The sequence below is a fragment of the Chelonoidis abingdonii genome, chromosome 8 (genome assembly GCF_003597395.2).
Source record: "Chelonoidis abingdonii isolate Lonesome George chromosome 8, CheloAbing_2.0, whole genome shotgun sequence".
Lineage (NCBI taxonomy): Eukaryota > Metazoa > Chordata > Testudines > Testudinidae > Chelonoidis > Chelonoidis abingdonii.
The window spans coordinates 78,838,478-78,860,055 of NC_133776.1; the positions used below are offsets into that span (position 1 = coordinate 78,838,478).

Consider the following 21,578-nt stretch of genomic DNA (forward strand, 5'->3'; position numbering starts at 1 on the left):
TGTTCATGGGTGATCAGTGTGCCAACTGATGAGTGGATTTAGGTGAAGAATTGACATAGAACTAATGCACACATGATCCCACAAATAATTCTTGCCTCCTAAGAGAAAAAAAAAAAAAAAACGGAAAAAAAATCATCCTTCCAGGACTTCTGTAAACATTTAATTTATGAAGAGAACATTTCTTTTTACATTGTGAATTTGATATTGCTTTAGATGGATTAAGGCAATGCTGTTCCACTAAACAGCGTGTGACAAAATGATCCATTGTTCATCATAGTAGATAAAGAATTTAAACTGAAGTGGTGTAAGCTCTTTTGTCATGGCCAGCTTTACAACGTACAGTGATGGTAAGATTTCCATTTTTTCTCCCTACCTATAGGGAGATGGGTGATCTGAAAAGAATGTCACGGTAGCTTTGTTTTCATCTTAATTTGCCATAATTTTAAGCTAACCACTTTTATTTTTTCGTGTTGGTTTGTTACCACAGCATTCCTTGGAGCAGGAGTCAACATCCTTATAGGTTTTAAAGTTAAACTTATAGAGCTGGTGAGTCTAGGATGGAATTTCAGAGTTGCTATAGCTTGCGATGAGACTGCACCCTTTGAAGTCCATGATCATAACTAAAATTCGCATTCAGGTTCCCAGACTTCAGAATCACCGCTACCGTATGTGCATATGTTCTAAAGACCCGATTTATTTTTTTTTAACTACTTGATTGGCTTTCATCAAGTAAGTTAATTTTGTTCTAACTTGTCTTTAAAAAAGTGTCCAAACCTATGTTTTAAGCTTAAGATGCAAAGAACATGGTTATGTAAAATTAAAAGACCAGAAAACGCATCTGTTTGCCTCAATTTCAGTTTCTTGCAAATTAAAATAGCTGAATCTCAATATTAAAATTTGCGGAGGAAGTACAGTTTGCATGTAGTGGGCTACTAAATCCAATGAAATGACATATTCGTATTTTAGTATCTAGTATTTATTGTAGATCTGTAATATGCAGTCAGAACACCTGTTTAACTTGAAGTTTGCTGCCAAAAGAGCTCAGCAGGAATGCCAAAAAATGTGATAAAGAAGAGATTGAAAAAGACCAAAATTAAAAGGTAACTAACGAAACTAGGTTGGTGTCTAATACTTAATTCTATTTCTATCTAGGAGGTCCTTAACTATTATTTGATGGTTTTTCTGGATGTGCATTGTAAAAACCAGAAAAATCGTATATAATAGGACAACATGTATCCTATTGACTGAACACATTGTGACTGCGCTGTCTACATTCAGAGTTATCGAACACAGGAGCTATGTTACCTAATATGTCAGTGTCCCCTACAACTGCTGCCTTACTGCTACCAATGTAAGGGCTTGTCTACACTACCGTGCGGGGTCGATCAAAAATACGCTAGTTCAGCTATGTGAATAGCGTAGCTAAAGTCGACGTACTTAGATCTACTTACCAGATTGCTTTCACTGCTGTAAGTACACAGCTGACGCTCTCGTCGAGTCTGCTTGCGCTCTTTGTTCTGGTGAAGTAGCGGAGTCGACGGGAGAGTGCTCAGCCGTCAATTTATCATGTCTATATGAGACGCGATAAATCAACCCCCTCTGGATCGATCACTGCCCGCCGATAGTGTAGACAAGCCCTAAGTGCCCTACTACACTGACATCATAACTCCACCTCCACAAGATGCTTATGTCAGTGTCGTTAGTGACACGGTGTCTGTAGACACTGCATTCCTTACATTGGCTGTTGGCTGTAAGTAATTATTGCGGTGGCTGTAAGTCAATCTAACCTACGTCAATTTAAGATTGTACTGTAGACATGCCCTTTGTCGTATTTTTTATATTCTTAAAATATTGTACATATTAACACTGAAATGGAATGTTTCATAACTTCAAAATTGACTGTGAATATGGTGGAAAGGCCTTTTCAAAGAGGAAGGTTTTTTAGTGTTTTCTAAAGTCTCTGACTCATTATTAGTAATAGATCTTGCTTACTAAATTCTTCTTCTTCAATGCAGATTATATGGTTATAACTCAGGGCAGAACTTGATCTTTCAGTTTGAATTTAATTGTCAGTTCTGTTGATCTATGAGAATAATAAGGAATAGAGTCCAGCTTCCTATTTCATTGCTGCTGGACTGGCTTTTTTGTTGTTGTTACTGGGAGACTTTTTTCATCTCCAAGCAGAGACTTTCATTTCACTGTTTGACACAGGTAACATGGATTATGGGAGCCAGTAACTTGACTTCCAGCTCTGCCTTTGCATTTCTCTGGAGCAGTTTTCTCATAAGTAAAAGAAGAGTGTTAAGGTTAACCTGTAATGTTGGGTTATAATGACAGGATTAATGTGTTTGCATTTCTTTGAATATCTAAAGCACTTCATATACAATGGGTTTTGCATTTTAGCAATTTATTGTTATCCAAGAGTGGCCAATAAGCGAAAGGCGTGTTTGTGAGTCTGCACCTAGGGAAGGAAGCATTGGGGCAAGCAACCTTTGCCTGCAGCTTCACAAGCCTGCCTGTAGCTGGTGTTCAGCATTCCCAGAGCTTCATTCTGTGGCTGCAGCCATGAAAACCTGGCTTTTGGGCTACAGCCCGGGGAAGAAAGCTCTGGGATGTGCTGAGAGCAGGGTGCAATCAGAGCATGCAGGGGAAGGTACCATGCCACTCTAGGGGACTTCAGGACCCCCACTCTCCATGAAAAGACGAGCATCTGCTGCTACCCTGCCTGCAGCATCGCCTCTCAGCCCACAATGACAGGAGATCCCATTGCATGTGGATGTGAGTCCTGCAGCCCTTTATCTTCAGTGTGGGCAGCGGGTCCCTGGCCACAGGCAGGTTTATGGGGCTTCCCTTGCCCCATAAACCTGCCTGCAGCCAGGGTCTTTCTTCCAAAAAAATAAAGTTGTTACCAAATGACCTGTCTGTTGCCACTATCCAAATCCTATTAACCTTAAAATCGATGGGACGGAGTTGGTTCCTGGCAAAATGTTGCTGTTAAACAAAAATTAATACTGTCTATGGATTGCTGTTAAGCAGCATCCACCGTATATGCAGTGAGGGAGGGATACTTTTTGTTCTGATTTCATAAACAGATAGATACTGTAATGAGGTATACATATTCCTCTTAAGTTATTTGTTTTAGTAGTACTAGAAGTATGAAGTTTGATGAAAAACTGGGTGCTTAATGTGTTTTGAAGGTTAGATATTTGTGAGCATATAAATCCAGAATGCTACTCCATAACACATCTGTAGACTTACTGATATTGAGGCTCTTGGAAGTTGCTGAAAGTTTCAGGCAAACTTTCTTATGCATAGAAGATGTCATCTAGTTCACATCCAAATCAATTACAATCTTTCCATTGACTTCAATGGGAGTTGAATTGGACCTAGAGTTCACTTGTTTTGCAAGTCCAAGTTTTTTGAAGGGCTTACTGCTGCTGGGTAATTACTGCTAAGAAGGGTTACCAATAGTTTGCTTTTATTTAAACAGGCAATCCAGAAGGGTAATACTGAAGTTGCAAGAATACATGCAGAAAACGCAATCCGACAAAAGAATCAAGCAATCAATTTCTTGCGCATGAGTGCCAGGGTAGATGCAGTAGCAGCAAGAGTTCAAACTGCAGTAACAATGGGCAAGGTAAGCATGTTTTCATACTTCCATGTATAAACTCTCCAGAAAGATAAAGCCTCTAATTCTCCTTTAAACTGTCTTAATACTATTCCTAAAACAGTGAATTAGTAAGCTTACTGGGGTGGCCTGGCAGTCTTCAACTGTGGCCCGCAGTAAACTAAGTTGTGTATGAAGCATGGGCTTGTGAGAGTTATGAATTAATTAGTTGGGTTAATGCCACCATCCTTCATATGGTATTGGTGCCATTGTTGCATGTTTCTCCTAGTACTTACAGGAAACAAATGTTTCTTGTTAGCTAACCAATGTGTCTTAATTTAAATCAATGTCCCTTCCATTTTACAAGCAGATACACTTAATAAATTGATTTCTTGTGGGTTTCCAAAAAGGCGCATTGAAAGTACTTCTGTTTTGATCTACTGTAGCAGAGGTGGGCAAACTATGGGCTGAATCCAGCCCGTCAGGGCTTTGGATCCGGCCTGCACGATTGCCACCCCTGTGGCGCCACGGGCCCCGCTCTGCTCTGGAAAGCGGCCAGCACCATGTCCCTGCAGCCCCTAGGGGAGGCCTGCCCTGGCCCTGTGCCACTCTTGGATGTGGCCAGCTCCATGTCCCTGCAGCCCCTGGGGGAGGCAGAGGGCTCTGTGCGCTGCCCTTGCCTGAAGGCACCGACTGCCCCCCGTACCTCCCTTTGGCTGGGAACAGGGGACTGCGGCCAATGGGAGCTTTGGGGGATGTACTCACAGGCGAGGGCAGCGCACAGAGCCCTCTGCGTCCCCCAGGAATCACAGGGACATGGAGCTGGCCGCTTCCCGGAGTGGCATGGGGCCAGGGCAGGCAGGGAGCCTTAGCCCCGCTGGGGTAAGCTGCCACCTGGAGCCGCTCCTCCTGCATCTCCACACCCAACCCCTTCCCCGAGCACCACTACGGCACCCCACCGTCCGCTCCGCACCTCCAACCGCCTTCCGAGACCCCTACTGCACCCCTACGCCCTCCTGCACCCCAAACCCTCCTTGAGCCTTGCACACCCGCTCTCACCCTTCTGCCCTTCGACACGCTCCCCCTCCCACACCCTCAATTTTCTGCCGCACCCCTGCCTGACCCCACTGCCTGCATCCTCCTGCACCCAACTCCCTCCTGAGCCCTCCTCTGTTCACTCCATACCCCTCCTCCACCCCAAACCTGCCTCTGTAGCCCTTCTGCAAGCTGGCCTCCTTCCGCACCCAACCCAACTGCCCCAGCCCTACATGTCATGCCTGCATGCAATTCCCCACCTAGATGGGGCCCTTGGCCAAAAAGTTTGCCCATCCCTGTACCTATAAGTCTGCAAATAATCTGCTAACAATAGTTAGAACTTTTAAGACACTAATACACTTAACTTGATGGTCCAGCTCAAAATAGCCGTCTAGTGATTGCATGTTAAATATACGTCAAGAATTCTACAATTCTGTTACTTAGTTTAACGATCTTATTAATACATTTGGCTAGGGATCCAAGGAAATTGTAGTAGTAGGAAACTAATTTAGATTGATTTCTACTCTCCATACTGAATTCCGACGTGCCTACAAATATGCTAGAAATGGACTGTCTCTTAAGATAGAGAATAAAATGAGATCTGAGCATTCAAGGTCCGTAAAGGTGCTAGTAAGAGAAGTAGTGATGTACTCCTGGTTTTACTGGGAAATAATGACTAAAAATACCTAAGTAATTACCATGTAACCTAGATCCCTTGTCAAGTTCAGTCATATCTGTGACAATGTCCTCTTACTCGTAAGTACCCAGATGTGGCTACACTGCAGTGACAGATGAAATAATTCTTATTATTTGTGAAGTATGTAAGTTAATCTTTTGAAGAAAAGGAACATGAATATTATGCTAGAATGAAAACTGGAAAGCTTCTTACAAATTGAGTTTTGTAAAGAATTCCTGGCTGTTGTGATGTCTTGTTTTAATTGTTGTCCTGTTGTATTAGTTTAGATAGACTATATGCTCAAAAGATTAAAGGTTTAACATACGTTGTAACTTGTCCAATATAAACAATCGTTAAAACAGTAGTTTGGTGTACAAAGACCTCAAGCCTGCCAATACCATGGCAGTACACACCAGTTTACATTTAACTCCTCCCCCCAAACAAAACACTATTTAAAAGATACAGACAAGTAGGAAAATAAGTTGAAGCATTTGAAATGTAAAGTATTAAGTAAGATTCTTATTTTAATGTGCCTTGTTTCCTTTCCCTGTGTCTGGAGAGAGTTTTTGAAAGGAAAAACCCTTTGTTGGATAGTCTTTTAGGTGATATTAAAGACGGTAATAACTCTCTTTTTTAGGGAAAAGAGAATTTAGGCTGTGTTTACACAGCCACTTTCAGCACTAAAACTTTTGACATTCAGGGGTGTGAAAAAACATAGCTCCCAGCGATAAAGCTACTGCTGCCCTTTCGGGTTAGGTTTTCTTATCGCCGGGAGAGCTCTCCCCCAGCGATAAAGTGTATCTACACTGTCCACCTCATGGTGCCACCGCAGCAGCACTGTAATGCGGGTAGTGTAGACATACCCTTAGTTGAGAGGGTCCTGGTGCTGTTGATGCTATTAGTCTGATCCTGCTTCCTTTAAGACACAACAAGACAAACACACACAGAGAAAACAAAATGTTAAAGATAGAAACTGCAGCTTTTGTCTCTGGTGTTGACTTTTGCTTGCATCCTCATTGCTGGAAAAACATGCACAGCTGAAGGTCTTATCAAGACCTGGCAAACTTGTACCAGCAATGGGCTGTTTAGGGCATTACATTTAGCTGATTCTTTCTGGTCACAGACTGACAGCAGTGTTGTGAAATGTGCAGTCTTGGCTAGCTAAACCAGAATCTTACCAGTCAGAAGGAAGCTAGGAAAGAGAAGAAATAGGATGGAGAAAGAAAAGAAGTCAGGAGGTAAAGAGTGACAGTCTCACATGCCGGGTGGCATTTGGAAGTTAGCTGGAGACAGTGGAGGTGACAGTGTCATCTGGGTCCATCTCGTTTGGGCCTGGTGTGATCAGGACATTTTACAGTCAGGACAGCGAAAGCCCAGTGGTATGACAGTGAATCCTGGGGTTCCAGGAGACAGTGGGAGTGTCAGCTATGATGATAAAGTCGCTCCTTTCCCTTCTCTCATCTTTGTTAGTCAGCGTCTACATCCCTCATGTTCCCAGGTCTCTCTTTGAGGACACCAATGGGAATCAGTGGATAGAATAGCCCATCCCAGGGATTGGCAACCTTTGGCATGCGACTTGCCAGGGTGAGCCCTCTGGCGGGCCGCACCAGTTTGTTTACCTGCCACATCCACAGGTTCAACCAATCGCGGCTCTCACTGGCTGCGGTTCACCACTCCTGGCCAACGGGGGTTGCGGGAAGCAGCGCGGGCCGAGGGATGTGCAAAAGGTTGCTGATCCCTGACCGATCCTCTTACTATTTTTGTTCACCAATTAGACCTAATTTCCAACACAACAACTTTGGTCCTTTGGTTTCATGTTTACTAAGTATGAATTTAACACAGAGCTTGAGTTATATTAGTAGGCCTTTTGTTGAGGCTCATTCAGTTTGTTGGTCTCCCTTTTACATCTTTTACCCTCAAAATTCATTTGTTATAGGCTGTTGTGACGTTCTGAATTTTTATCCACTTTCTCACAGTTACTCACAAGTAGGGTAGACTTACTTGGCCCCAGTTATTCCTACGATCATAACTCAAAAAATGCTGTATAGATTTTAGTTCCCTGTGATTTGTGAAATGTCTTTATTTCTAGAGATTCAGCCCAGAGCTTTTTGGTTTTTTACAGCTAAACTGTAAACTTTTGAAAAACAGGGTTTATAGTAAAAAGCTGATAGACCTGAAAACAGCTGTGACACACCACTATTACAGAATTGTAAAAGTTCTTTGGACAGAGATGAGAACAGACAAGTTTACTTAAAAACAGGAGCGGTTAACCAGACTAATGATTGTTTGTTATGTGATTTTGTAATAGCTTTATATCTTTTACTTTATCTTTTTTAGGTAACAAAATCAATGGCAGGAGTAGTTAAATCTATGGATGCTACATTGAAGAGCATGAACCTGGAAAAGGTAGACATACATTTAATTATTTGGAATTCAGAGGTATACATCCAGGTTTATACTTTTGCTTTGACAGTATTTGTTTATCTGCAGATATCTGCATTAATGGACAAATTTGAGCACCAGTTTGAAACACTAGATGTTCAGACAGCACAGATGGAAGACACAATGAGTAATACTACTACGTTAACAACACCACAGGTAAGAATAACTGATATTGCAGCAAATAAAATACCATGTTACTCAACAGTACAGAGAGATTTTCTCTTCTATACTTTCTGCCTTTTGAAAGCTGTAACAGGAGTTGGGGCATTCTTAGTTTAACGTGAGAAATATTTACATGCTGCCTTGTGACCAGAAGAATAGTTTGAGCTGCTAAATGCTTTGATAAAAAATGTACATGTTATGTATACGGTCGTAAGCTCCCCTCTTACACCTGATGTGTTTGAGTGGTGGTATAGCATACTATTTTCTGCCTCTCTGTTGAAATTTATGGAACTTCTGACTAACTTTCAGTAAACATTTTTAGTCAAAATACACACCACCATCAGCTATATCACAATTAAAAACACATAGTTCCAAAAGAGTAAAAAAGTTTTTGTTCGAAGGATTATATAAAGAAGTCTGATGAGGGGGAAGATGCTTCCTGTGTCCTGATAAAGGAATTGTTTCATAATAGTGATGACTATAGTAACATTTCTATAGTTGTGATATTCAGGTAGATGTGATTTATACAGACAGGATTAGACTCAATCATATTTGGAAATATTATGGATCAGTAATTGAATTTGGAGATCTGATTTGCATGGCAGCCATAGTATGAGATATGCTCCTTGTATTCTGAATTCATGTAGCTCCCTCTGGTGGTGAAGACTGTAAATGTTCAAAATCCACAGAAGCTCCTTTCTAAATCAGTTTTATTAAGACAGTAGCATTTTTGCTTATTTCAAATCATATGGTTAATCTTGTATTAAATACAATAACAGAAACTGATTCAGTTTTGATTTCCTGTTCTAGAACCAAGTGGATACGCTTCTACAGGAAATGGCAGATGAAGCAGGGTGAGTATAATATAAAAATTATTGAAGAGTAGTAATATTTGTGTACTTTAAGGGAGGTCGAATCTGGCTTTTATACTTGATTTTAATTAAATTAACATCAGATTTCCCTCACTTTAAATGTGCTAGTCTTGTGGAGCTAAATAATCCAATGGCTGTCTATATGCTGAGCTTTCACCTCTGGATATCATGGCTCAAATCTTCATGAGTGAAAATGGATAGAGGTCATAAACCACCGTGTAGTTTTGGCATGATTATTTATGCTAAAGTCTAGAACTAGAACAGCTCATTTCTGTCATAAAAGCACTTTACAGAAATGGACCATGCTGTGATAATTAAACTTATTTAGGGTGCATTTCATGTATGTATGAATAGGTTTAACTGTCTCAGCTTGATCCATTTCTTTATAGCGATTTTACAATAGCAATGAGTAAGGACAAGGCTGCACACTATTTTGAAGTACAGGTGTTTAATGGTGGTGGTCTCTCAGCCTTTAAAGAGGCAGTGAGGGACGTCTGGCTTAATATTAAAAAATGGTCGAGCCCAGGATAGTGCAGTCAGACGATCAGTCAACTCTGCTTGTCCGTCCATCCATCCTTCCTAAATGTGTTTAATTTCAGTTGAGAAAAGTGCCAGTGATAGCAGGGGACTGGACTTGATGACCCAGGAGGTCCTTTCCAGTCCTTTGCCCTATGTTCCCATTATTCCCCGTTCATGTCATCTTTGTAAGACAGGAGCTGGTGTTACTGCTTTGTTGCCATAAATGCACTGCCCCATGGGTACGAAAACAGTGTCCCTGCTGCTGGACTGGGGCTTTGCTGGGAATAACAGAGGGATGGAGAATTAGTGCACCATACTACTACTGGGTTGCTTTTATTTGACAGATTTTGTATTAAAACTGTGATGTAGAATTTGATGCCGTATCACCAGTCTGAGCCCTGCTTAACCTATTGGTACTATCCAAAAGCGTCCCCAGTAAAGAGAAATTTTGCTAATTGTCCTAGCAATTATTACTGTTAGACAAACTCTTTGCTTGGTGACAACCCCGCTTTCCTGATCAAGCTTGGCTAACTAATTGGAGTACAAAGTATCAGGGTGTGCTTGAGACACTGGCCACACGCTATATAGAACACCATTTTTCAACTATTGTACACCCTGCTGTGATCTGTCGCTATATTTATTTTTGTGATATATATTTGTCTTCTGTTTTTAATTGTAGCCTTGATCTGAACATGGAACTACCCCAAGGGCAAACAGGTTCTGTTGGCACAAGTGTTGCTTCAGCAGAGCAGGTAAATATTGCTTTGTAGTTTTTCTAATAGATCATTTATTACATCTGTGTAGAAGAGTTATTGTTATATGTGATATTTAAAATTGAAATTTATTTGCAAACTTCTAGGGCCGTATAATAAATTAGTTTTATTTTTATAAAAATAAATGCAGTCTGTAAGTAAAACAAGGTTTGCTTGCAGGCATAAGGGATGTGTATTTGTGTTTTAATGAGTCTACCAGTTGTGCACGTACTTTTAACTTTTCCTCTGTTCACTAACTGGGTCATCTGATGTATATACTGGGTCAGGTCCTCTTCTTTTGCTAAGGTCCCCTACGCTTCTGAAGCAGTGAAAAGGGGACTTAAACTAGCTCTGAATGAGCAGCTCAGAATTTTTCTGGCCCTGGGCAGATCCTCAGCAAAGGTAAAACTGGCACTGCTGTTAACACCCCCTGCTCCGGTGGAAGAAGATTTGAGGGGCTTAGCTTTTAGAATAATGTGCTTCAGTGATCTTGCATTGGTGAATGATCCTTTAGGGAACCATTTTAGCCAAAGTATGTTAGAGGACAGTTCCAGCTTGCACTAAGGTCTGATTTAGCCATTGGCTGGTTCTGAGAATGGCAGAGTTCAAGGTGGTATAGAGCCACCATCTACTTCAACTTCAGTTTGAGCTTAGTTCATTTGAGAATGCAACCCAATGACTCAGTTACAGTGGAGTCAATTTGCACTTGTCTCCTAGAAATGCAAATTCTTATCTGGCTCTTGCTTGTGTCTTATTTATTGTTGTGTTTGTGGTGTGACCTTGGATAGTACACATGTGTTTGCATTTATCTTCTTTTAAAACTAATACATAGAAATGACTATAACTGTTTATTCTGACATTCTGCAGGATGAGCTGTCACAGAGACTGGCCCGCCTACGTGATCAAGTTTAACTTAAGTAATCAAAACTGCGGATCTCTGTATATGCTTCCAAAGCATTCACACTGTATACATCTTATCCTGTATGCAGTATGCCCTGGATGTCTAAATATTTGTACTATAAGATACTTCACTTTTGGCTTGCTGTCCTTTCTAAATACATTAAGAAATTCAAAGGTATCACAGCCTTTTAATGTTTTTCTAGGTCTGTACAGTACATTTTGAAGTTAGGGATATATTTTTGCAATTATCTTTTCACAGAACCAAGCTACAATTCTCAGTCAACTAATAATGTTGGCTCATTCTAGTTGAAGGAAAAGCTGAACACTACTAACATGAGATATAATATTTTAAATTATAAAGTGGGTTTTTAAAATTATGAAAAACATGTACAGTAGGGCAACTGATGCATGCAGTTCAGATGATGGTTGCGGTTAACTTGCTTACACAGCAAAATTCATAGAATACACAGATGGACGTGTTGTCTTCGTTAATAACCATATTAAAACACATAATTGGACTTGAATCTGTTTTTTTGGTCTTTTAAAACTACATTACTTGCAGAACAACTTAATGGGCTAGTTAAAAATTAGCTACCAAAAGCTGTTTTCACCGAACTGGGAACTTGTATAGTACCATCACTTCAGTACAGGAGGAATAAAATTTGTTTTTCAACATTTTTGTCTAGATTATTTGAAACATGTATATTATTTAAGAAAAGCGACTCCATATTATAAGGCACCCGTGTTAAAAAAAATTTTAACCGTCATCCTTATATTCTGTAAGAATATGGACTGAGTTTTGCAGATGTAACACCAACACACATTTTAATGTTTTTGCTGATAGCTGGTAGCTCATTTTAGATTTTACTATCTACTTTAAAAGTAAACCAATTCAAATATTTTCTTGCTTACTATGAACTTCAATCTGATGTTGTCAGAAGTATCAAACTCTTTATACAGTCCTAATTCAGAGAAATAATTATAAAAATTTTTAGTTAGAACTACCTGTGATGTTATGCAAAACAATGATTTGTGCCAAAAAAAAAAAATTACTCAGGCTCCTAATTACTTTGTAGCTTCTTTTATTGTAGTGATGCCTCTTCATTACAGTAAGCAATAGTGAAGTTTTAGATTTTTAGAAGTAGTCTTTAACTGACAGATGTGCAGGGTGTCACATAGCTGCGGTCTTTCTAATGTTGCAAAAATCTTTACATAATTCATACAGGATTTCTCTGTAAATATATAAATAACCCTATACTGAAAATCCAATCCATTCATGAAATTGTTTAAATAACAAAGGCATTCCAAGTACAATTAGAGGCTTTCACAAAATGATATGTAACTCAGCATTTGGCGTTCATACAAAATATTCTTCCCTGAGAATAAGGTTATATTTCAGCAAAGAATAGTTAAAACTGCGTGCAATAAGGTAAACTGCTGTTGGTCAAAGCAACAATCTTGGATCCATAGGTTTCTTGGGATGTATTTGCTATAACACCAAAAGTTTACTTACTTTGAGATAGTCCACCAAGTGTTATTTTCATCTTATTAAAACAGTCCTCTTTGTCATCTGTATAAAGTATAGTTTATAGTCCTAGGTTGTTACGGTAGAGATCAAAGCAGGGAAAAATATTCCTGGAATATGGATTTATCTTTATTTTCCATGAATAAATTATTTTGACTGTCTAATGGTTATTATTTTGATGTATGTCACTTGCTGGAATGTTAATGCATTGTATATATTTATCAAACTGTGAATGCCTCCAATATGAATAATTAAAATAGGAAACAGATGGTTTTTAATCTGGTAGCCTTTAACTTTATTTGCTACTTTCAGTAATGAAATAATTTTTCTTTTTAAAATATCCCAGATTGGAAAATGAGGAGTGACCTTTAACATTTTTATTTTTATGCACGTCTACTAAACATGTAAACATCTTCCCCCAACAAAGTTGTAGGAACTAAAGATCTGGTTTGTGTGGGTAGGAAGTGGAAAATGCCATACAGAGACTCTTCTCTCTCAGGTCTATAATGGCCAAACATCATTATTTGATGGCTGTTTTTCCCTTAATGTAAAATGACTTGGTGAGCTCAGTGCAGCTTTTGGTTGAACTATCCATGTGTTCACAAAAAAATTGCCAAGTAATGATCATGGTGGTAATCTCAAAAAGGCCACTAGCTGATTATGCTGGACTATTATCATTCATAAAAGTGACGCCTCCAGAAAAAATTTCCTGGCATGCTGGCCACTGCACTGCAGCTACATGTATTCTAACTGTTCTGTCTCTAAACAGAGGGATTAGGTGTTTAAATCTGGCACCTTTCATCAGCATGAAATTAACTTCAGGAGTTAAAAACTGTATTGGTTTTCCGAGTGTTTTTTGCAGTCAACACATTTACCAATTTATCAAACAAGATCAGTTTAGTGTGAAATAATGTGAAGGTTGAATGTCAGTAGCAGTCTGGCTGCTTTTTTTTTTTTGAACTACACCAGGACTAATAATTTTATTAAACAAAATGTCCTGAAAATTTGTGTTTTGGAAGATATTGTCAAGTCTTTCACATAACAGCGTACAGTACATATGAAAATGTTCTATTAGACTTGTGCTGTTACCTCTCATTGTCTTCCTCATTCAAAGAAAGCTACTTTGAAAATTAAAATAGCCTTGAAAGTATGTTTGAGATAACTGTATATCTGGGAGGAATTAAAACAGTCCACAAGTCCCAAGCAAGATATTGACAGCTGAACACAAGGTGCATTATATCTAAGTTCTTACATTGTGCCCATCATGTCTGTGGATAAGCAGAACAGTAGTGTAGGAAAGACGAATCACAATGGGCTAAATAGGTTTTCAGTTTCTTCAGAATGACATTTTAAATCCATTACATTTATCAGCTGCTCAGCAGTTGGTTTGGATCTCTGGAATCAGTCAGTTCTTCACTCTATTCTGCCTGCATTAAACCCCACTATTAAATCTCTTTAGTCTGTTGCTGCTAATAAACTTCTCCTGGCTGCCTGGCTTTTCTTAAGTTACCCAGGAAGCAAGTAACACATTCTCTGATTTCGCTATTTGAGCATGTTGCATTGAAGTGAATGTTTAGCTTTCTGTAGCTTTTCAACAATGGATGAAGAAATGATTGTAACTACAGGTAGCAGCCAATTAAATATTTTTTTTTGTTAGGATGAACACAGATAACAGATGAACATGTTTATGGCTCTCAAGTCCTCCAAAGAGCTGTACTAACCAACCTTCCAAAATGCTTAGCAGAGTCTTCCCAATGTCATTTTTTCCCATAGCAATTCATAACAGGTAAGTAGACCTGAAGGATGATTCAGATCACCATTTAGCATTGGTGCTGCTGAATTATGGTCCAGTTGTCTGAAGTGTGCATGCCTTGCTGATTTGAGCAACGAGTGCGTATTTTCAATGCCTAGAATGAAATCTTGGCCCCACTGACCTTAATGTCAAAACTTCATTCACATCCGTAGGGTCAGGATTTCAGCCCAGCCTTATATTTAGCATCTTCTGTGTATAGATGTTCTGCCCTATGTTGGGAAAATAGCATTATTCCTTATCTCCTAGTAAGCAGAAGGGATTTGGATCCAGAAATGTTTAGCAGTAGTATATGTTTAGTGCTAGTGGATTTTCTATTTCAAATGAGTCCTGGGAAGTGCTTAAAACTCAATGAATTTAAGTTAAAGCAAGATTTTTTTTTTCATATAATAGAATTAGGCATATTTATTGAGGTTTTTGTAGAGGCTTAGTATATTTTGGTGCCGTTTTGCATGGAGATTCAAACATCCAATAAAAGGCCTTTCATTTCTGTTGCAGGAAAGAATTTATAGTGGGAACACATAGCAGGAACAAACTTGGGCTGATCTTGATAGTTCGAATAAATTCTTCATCTTGTCATAAAGTGTTCCAGGAAAGCATTCCTGATTGTGGATTGTAACGAGAGATAAGTGCCACCCTGCAGTCAGACTCTGACACCAAACTTTTTAGAGGGGCAGGGTTCAGGACACACCCCTCATTAGCATCTCCCATTGGTTAATTTAGGTGGTTCCCCACTTAGCATGCTGGCTTTTGTGGTTCACATTCTTAGGCACCTAGTATCAGAGGGGTAGCCATGTTAGTCTGGATCTGTAAAAGCAGGAAAGAATCCTGTAGCACCTTATAGACTAACAGACGTTTTGGAGCATGAGCTTTCGTGGGTGAATACCCACTTCGTCAGATGCATGTACTGGAGATTTCCAGGGACAGGTATATATATGCAGGCAAGCTAGAGATAATGAGATTAGTTCAATCAGGGAGGATGAGGCCCTGTTCTAGCAGCTGAGGTGTGAAAACCAAGGGAGGAGAAACTGGTTTTGTAGTTGGCAAGCCATTCACAGTCTTTGTTTAATCCTGAGCTGACGGTGTCAGATTTGCAGATGAACTGAAGCTCAGCAGTTTCTCTTTGAAGTCTAGTCAGTGGCCATCCTGCAGCAAAAAAAACGTCAGGACCAGACTTCAAAGAGAAACTGCTGAGCTTCAGTTCATCTGCAAATTTGACACCGTCAGCTTAGGATTAAACAAAGACTGTGAATGGCTTGATAACTACAAAACCAGTTCTCCTCCCTTGGTTTTACACACCTCAGCTGCTAGAACAGGGCCTCATCCTCCCTGATTGAATTAACCTCATTATCTCCCCCCCCCCCCCCCTAGCTTGCCTGCATATATATACCTGCCCCCTTGAAATTTCCACTACATGCATCTGATGAAGTGGGTATTCACACCACGAAAGCTCAATGCTCCAAAACGTCTGTTAGTCTATAGAGTGCCACAGGATTCTTGCTATTCTTAGGCACCTGTCTCTCTCCATTCATTGTAAATGGAGCATATATGGCTAACCCAGCCTTTATGGATCCCATTGTTACCCCCAGTGGAGCCCTGGTCTAGCAGCTGAGGTGTGAAAACCAAGGGGGAGAAACTGGTTTTGTAGTTCAAGCCATTCACAGTCTTTGTTTATCCTAAGCTGACGGTGTCAAATTTGCAGATGAACTGAAATTTCAGTTCATCTGCAAATTTGACACCGTCAGCTTAGGATAAACAAAGACTGTGATGGCTTGAACTACAAAACCAGTTTCTCCCCCTTGGTTTTCACACCTCAGCTGCTAGACCAGGGCTCAAAGGCCTTCCAATTTATGCTTGATTTTTTTTTTTTTCCAGCATTGATGGGTGTGTCTGTCTGTCTCTAAGCAATTTGGCTTTTATTTTAACTTTTCTTTCCTTTGTTGCTTAAGCACCAGTAGAGGGAGCTTCAGATTTTGATTTTTGCATGGGTCCTGCACCAATGGTTATCTTAAAGTAAAGACAAATGGTTCAGAGAGCATTGTCCACCAGTTTCTTACCAGTTAAAGCTACTGTACATCAACTTTGGGCCATAACCTACTTGATAGTATCAGTTAAACAGGCAGTTACTTTCTTCAATTAACACCAAAATATTATACAAAATGAAAACTGCAAATATGTTGCATAATGCTTTAAGTATTTGTTTAAAATGTTTTTGTCTAAGATTAAATTTTCGGTTTTTTCCTTGCTGTTTCCTTGGAGGTCTCAATATTTCTGGTAGGAAGGGGCCGATGGAATTTTTGAAGTGTAATCTTTGATTAAATAATATGCAGATCAGAGCTGGTTAAAAATATATTTTGGCTTCCCTCTAATTTATCCTCTTAACCTGTGACAATACATTTAAGACAATGTTTATTATGTAAGGAAATATGCATGCATGTTTGCTGAGTCAATGGCATATCCTGCAAGCATGATTATATTCTTGCTTGAAAGTGTCACCTATGTTGAAAAAGATTTTTTCATTTTAAAACTAGTTGGAGGTAGAATGTGCCCATTTGCTATTGGTTCAAGTGCTCTCCAAGTCTATACGTGTATTTGTTCTTTAGTGTTTGCATTTATCACATGCAAAGGTTTAGTTTTAGCTCCATGGAGTGAGCTGTGTGATACTTTATTTTTTTGTCAACTGATATATTTTTTTCAGTAAGACCACAAGAAGGGTCAGTGGCCTTACTTGTATCGGAAGCAGCTCTCCATTACCATTGAAATAAAGGAAAGGACCTATCTGGGCAATCTGCAACTAATTTCAATTGTCAATTGGACCTTTTTAACTTGGAGGGAGATGCAATCACTGAGTTTAACAGGCTTTAGTTTGACCTTTACTCTTCTTTATTAAGCAAGTCATGCTGAATCAGCAATGACATACAGTTTAAAGATAGAAAGCCAATGGGTCTTAGGCTCTTAAAAGCGCCAGAGCGACTTAAACTGTACCCATGTTTTACAAAAGTACTTTCTCTTATGGCTGTGGACCATTCTTTTCAGGTATGTAACCACATTTTGTCTTGCATATGGTCAGAGTCCATTTTCAGCCTTTTCCTTACATCAAAATAATTATTTCTGAGTATGACAATATTTCTCTACTATAGACTTTTAATCAAAACAAGTGGGTTTCTGTTGGGAAGATCCAGAACTGTATTAAGATGAAACAATTGTTTTGCAAAACTCTGAAACATAAAAGTGACATCAAAAGGATATGATAGGACTATACTTTTCCACTTGATATAATTCTTACTGATTAATGGAATTCTATGAGCAAACATTTTGAGGTTATATTAGAACAGAGCAGCAGTGGGATAGGGAATATTAAGAAAGCACTCAAAAGAGCTTTCAATGTTTTCTTAATTTTTTTTAAATTATTTTCAGAATTTTAGATGGGGATTTATATTTTCTATGTAGGTATTCACTTAGCTCTTATCAGTGTAGTGAGGGAATTTTTCATCAGTTGTTGCAAAACAGGTTACTGCTGGAATGATAATTAGGTTTCATTACTAAAATCAGTTATTTTCCGGAAAGTTTCAATTATCTATATAAAGTCCTAATGTTTGATTTGAAACTTATAGGAAAAGCAGACATTTCCATCATAAGTATTGCCAATTAGTTCCAGTCTACAGGAGAATGCTGTAACTAATTGATATGACGTGGAAGTTGATGAAGTCCATAAAGGCAAAGTCAACCTTTCCTCCAATAACTTGACAAATATAATCTCTTTTAAAGTCCCATGTAGACTGCATACCTTGCTCCCTTTTTTTCAATGGACATTGTTTCAGCACTTAAGTGATGATTTTCCAGACTTTTATTGATTTGTACAGCAGGTGCCTTAATTTATTAATGCCAGAAGAAAGGAGGAGGATATTCAATAACAAAAAGTCTGATCTTTGTCAGAAACTACATATCAAAGTAATTGATTATCCGGTTACACTGCCATAATTGTCTAAACACCTTATAATTATTAGATCTACTCATGCAAAATGACATTTAGAAATATCCCAAAAAGAAAAATCACATTGGTCTGCAAAGATAAAAGGGTTACGTTTATATATTAAAGAAAGAAACTGTTGTGAGCTTAAAAACAAGAACAATATTCTCACTAAAATCTCAAGAGCGTACTGTACAACCAAGACCAGTACTGATTTAAGATTGGCTTCATTCTTTGATACCCTCAGAAGAAGGCAAATTTGTACCATGAAAAGACAAGTTCAGTGTTATGCACTTTTCCTTTCAACTCATCAGTGATTAGCAGTGAGTAGTCTATGAAGAGGGGAAAAAAAAAAGGAGGAGGGTAAGGTGGATGTTACCTCTGCTCTTTCAAGCTCCTCACCCAGTAATGAGCTGTTCTGTTCAGAAGCTGGAGAAGGGAAGTGAAAAGACAGATAGGGAGTGAATAAGGAAATAATGGGATGAAAACTAAAGAGACCTGGAAGGCAAGGGGATTACAGATAAACAGGGACATTTTCGGAACATGAAGATTAGGATACAGGCATCCTCAGGTCCACTTCTAGCTTGTTTCGTAACAAGTGCATCACTTAACCTTTGTGCCAGTCTGCCCTTTCGTGGGGGTGTTATGAGGCTTATTATTTGTAGAGTGCTTTGAGGTTCTCCATGTATGAAGTATTATATATAGATTAATAAGATTGTGGGAATAAAATCAGTCCGAGAATGATTGCAAGATTGTGATAAATGTGGCTCATGCTTTTTTGCTTGTATAGAGAGCTGTGCAAGTTCATCCATTTAGCGCTGAGAAATTGTGTGTGGAAGCTGACTTTTTTGTGAAAATGTGTGAATTTTGGCCCATTTCCACGAGTGAAGACAGAATGACCTGAGCAAAAAATGGCAAACTTCCATCTTAGAACAATTGTTTTGCAAGCTTGCCTCAAGTGAAATGTCACCGTTTTCGCAGAAAATACCACCATTTTGAGTGCAGAATTCAGCTTTCCAAGGCAAAGTAGTTGTCTTGTAAAAACTGCTTCTCAGTTTCATAGGAAACAGTGAAATCTGAGGTTTTTCATTAAAATGATGAAAATATGATTTTGCTCACAGTTTGCCAGAAGTGAATATTTAAAATAGTTCCATTCCTAAAAGGCCTCAGTTCAGGAGAATGCCCCTATTCAGGATAGCCAGTAAGCATGTGTTTTAAGGAATGAACTAATAACACTGACTTGAATCTTACTGGCCAAGATTTTTCAAAAAGGCTTCCTAAACTAGTCTTCTAAGTACATATTTAGACTCTGATTCTGCAATTAATTCCACACAAGCAAACCCCTATGCCCAGGTGGAAGTCTTTGTGGGGGCACTGGTTTGCCCATATGGAACAAATTGTAGAACTGGGGTTTTAAGCACCAGCATATAGGAGGTGTTGGGTACTCAGCAACTGTGCACCTAAAATAGAATTAGAAGGGTAACCTGGCCATGCTGCAGGTGATTAATTGAAAGTCTTCTCACAGAGTGGTGCCAAAGCCTATTATGTCCTTGTCACTACAGGGTTCCCCATGAGCAGAAACTGTCAGTTATACTAACCTGTGCAGCAGTCTTATAGTGAATATAAAATCTCCACTAGTATGAGTCAAATAGAAGATAGGCTCCCTGTTTGCCTGTGACCAAGTGGGATGTGAATCTAGGTCTCCGAAGGTGAAAGGTTAGGGGATGTGTGTGTTGTTTACCTGAGGTTTTCAGATTGTTTTTCTTTAATCTCTTAGGCAGACTCTCTATTTTGTCGCATGTCATAGTATGGAGTCACTGGTGAAGCATTTAATTCCTACCAAGCCATATATGATGTGACTACTGCAAACAGACATGAAATGTCAAAACATGATTTGTTAGCCAGAAGGTATTCAGAAAGCCATTTAATTTTTTCCTTCTTTAATAGAAACATCATTTCACAAGTGCTTTTAATATTTTGTTTACAAAACGTTCACCTGTTGAGAGAAATTCATGTTAGGCAACTTTACAATAAACTCAGAGCCAAATATTTATAAGATCAGATACTATTTTAAAATGTGCCTCAGGAGATACCATATATTTCCAGAGGCTTTAAAAATGCAACTTTGATTCTTTTAAAGGATATAATTTGTAGGCACATAGTTAATTCAATTATCATAACATTTGCTAGCCCTTCATGTTTTTCTGAGGCTTTATTCTCCACTGTAACTGTCTATGTGTAGACATGGAATTTTATTACATACTCCAGAAAGTAGCTGAACTTATTTTCCAGTATCATTATAAAGCTGTTGTCTGTATAGATTAGTTAACTATGGTATATGACTTGGTCATATATTATGGTAGGATTGGTTCACAGTCACAATAGAATGGGGACGTTGCTGCAAGGCAGCTGGTAAACATATTTGGGGTTGAATAGTTAGTCACACTTCTAGAGTTTTAATTTAATTACCTTTGACAATGAACAGCAAACCTAGTGGGTGATCTACTAAATTAAACTGATTAATGGGTTCCCTAAAATCAATTAGCATATAAGGTTGTGAGCATGAACACATCCTGTTGCTCCTTGGGGACCTGGGCAAGATTAGAATGACAGCAACAAATGTGAGACAAAGTGAAAGCATACATCCCTTACTGCTGCTGACCTCTGCTACCACACATAAAAGAAAAACAGGAGTCTAACAGGAGCTGAAAGAATCTGACAGTAATCATTTAAGTTCTGTTTTGCAGAACTGATATAGGATGCTTCCAAACTGCTTGATTGATGCTGGGCAGTATATTAAAAGTGAGATACAGTTGTGAGGTACCAGTCCCTTGTCAGTGAAGGACCAAACTGCAAGAAATAACATCTGCTGGCTTTTTATTTTAGTTAGAGATGTGCAGGTAGCAAAGAGCCAGTTGGAATAAATTACCTTTTCTGCTGATGTGATACAATGACAATCCTTTCTGCGGATCCTCAGAAAAATGTTCACTCTCTTTGGATGGCTGTTTATCTGAATAATCCACCTTTTACGAAATAAGGAGATGGTGATTACTCTGACCTTTGCCTCACTGCAACATGATTCTGTGCACTACTCAGCTAAAGCATGTAATGGGACACAGATGCTATTGAAAGAACAATTAAATACACAAAAAATAACCATTTTTGGAACTTTGGGTTTGTGACACAAACTGATAAAAGCCAGAGAAGTCAAAGCTAATGTGAGAAACAAAATAGGAAACAAAAGTAACAGAGCACAACAGCAACCTAGCCTTAATATTACATTTTTAGCATTATGAATGTATGATTAT

The 21,578-nt window shown here is 38.9% G+C and overlaps 1 protein-coding gene across 1 annotated transcript; it reads left to right on the forward strand.

Annotated features, from left to right (window-relative positions):
* The first annotated feature begins 319 nt into the window (after nucleotides 1-319).
* CHMP1B (charged multivesicular body protein 1B) lies at nucleotides 320-11,143 on the forward strand. The gene is given in 10 exon segments (XM_032796997.2): nucleotides 320-347; nucleotides 488-546; nucleotides 986-1,033; nucleotides 1,035-1,100; nucleotides 3,491-3,637; nucleotides 7,656-7,724; nucleotides 7,809-7,916; nucleotides 8,733-8,776; nucleotides 9,993-10,065; nucleotides 10,933-11,143. Coding segments are annotated over 10 exon segments (687 nt in total). The 3' UTR covers nucleotides 10,978-11,143.
* Nucleotides 11,144-21,578: the final 10,435 nt, after the last annotated feature.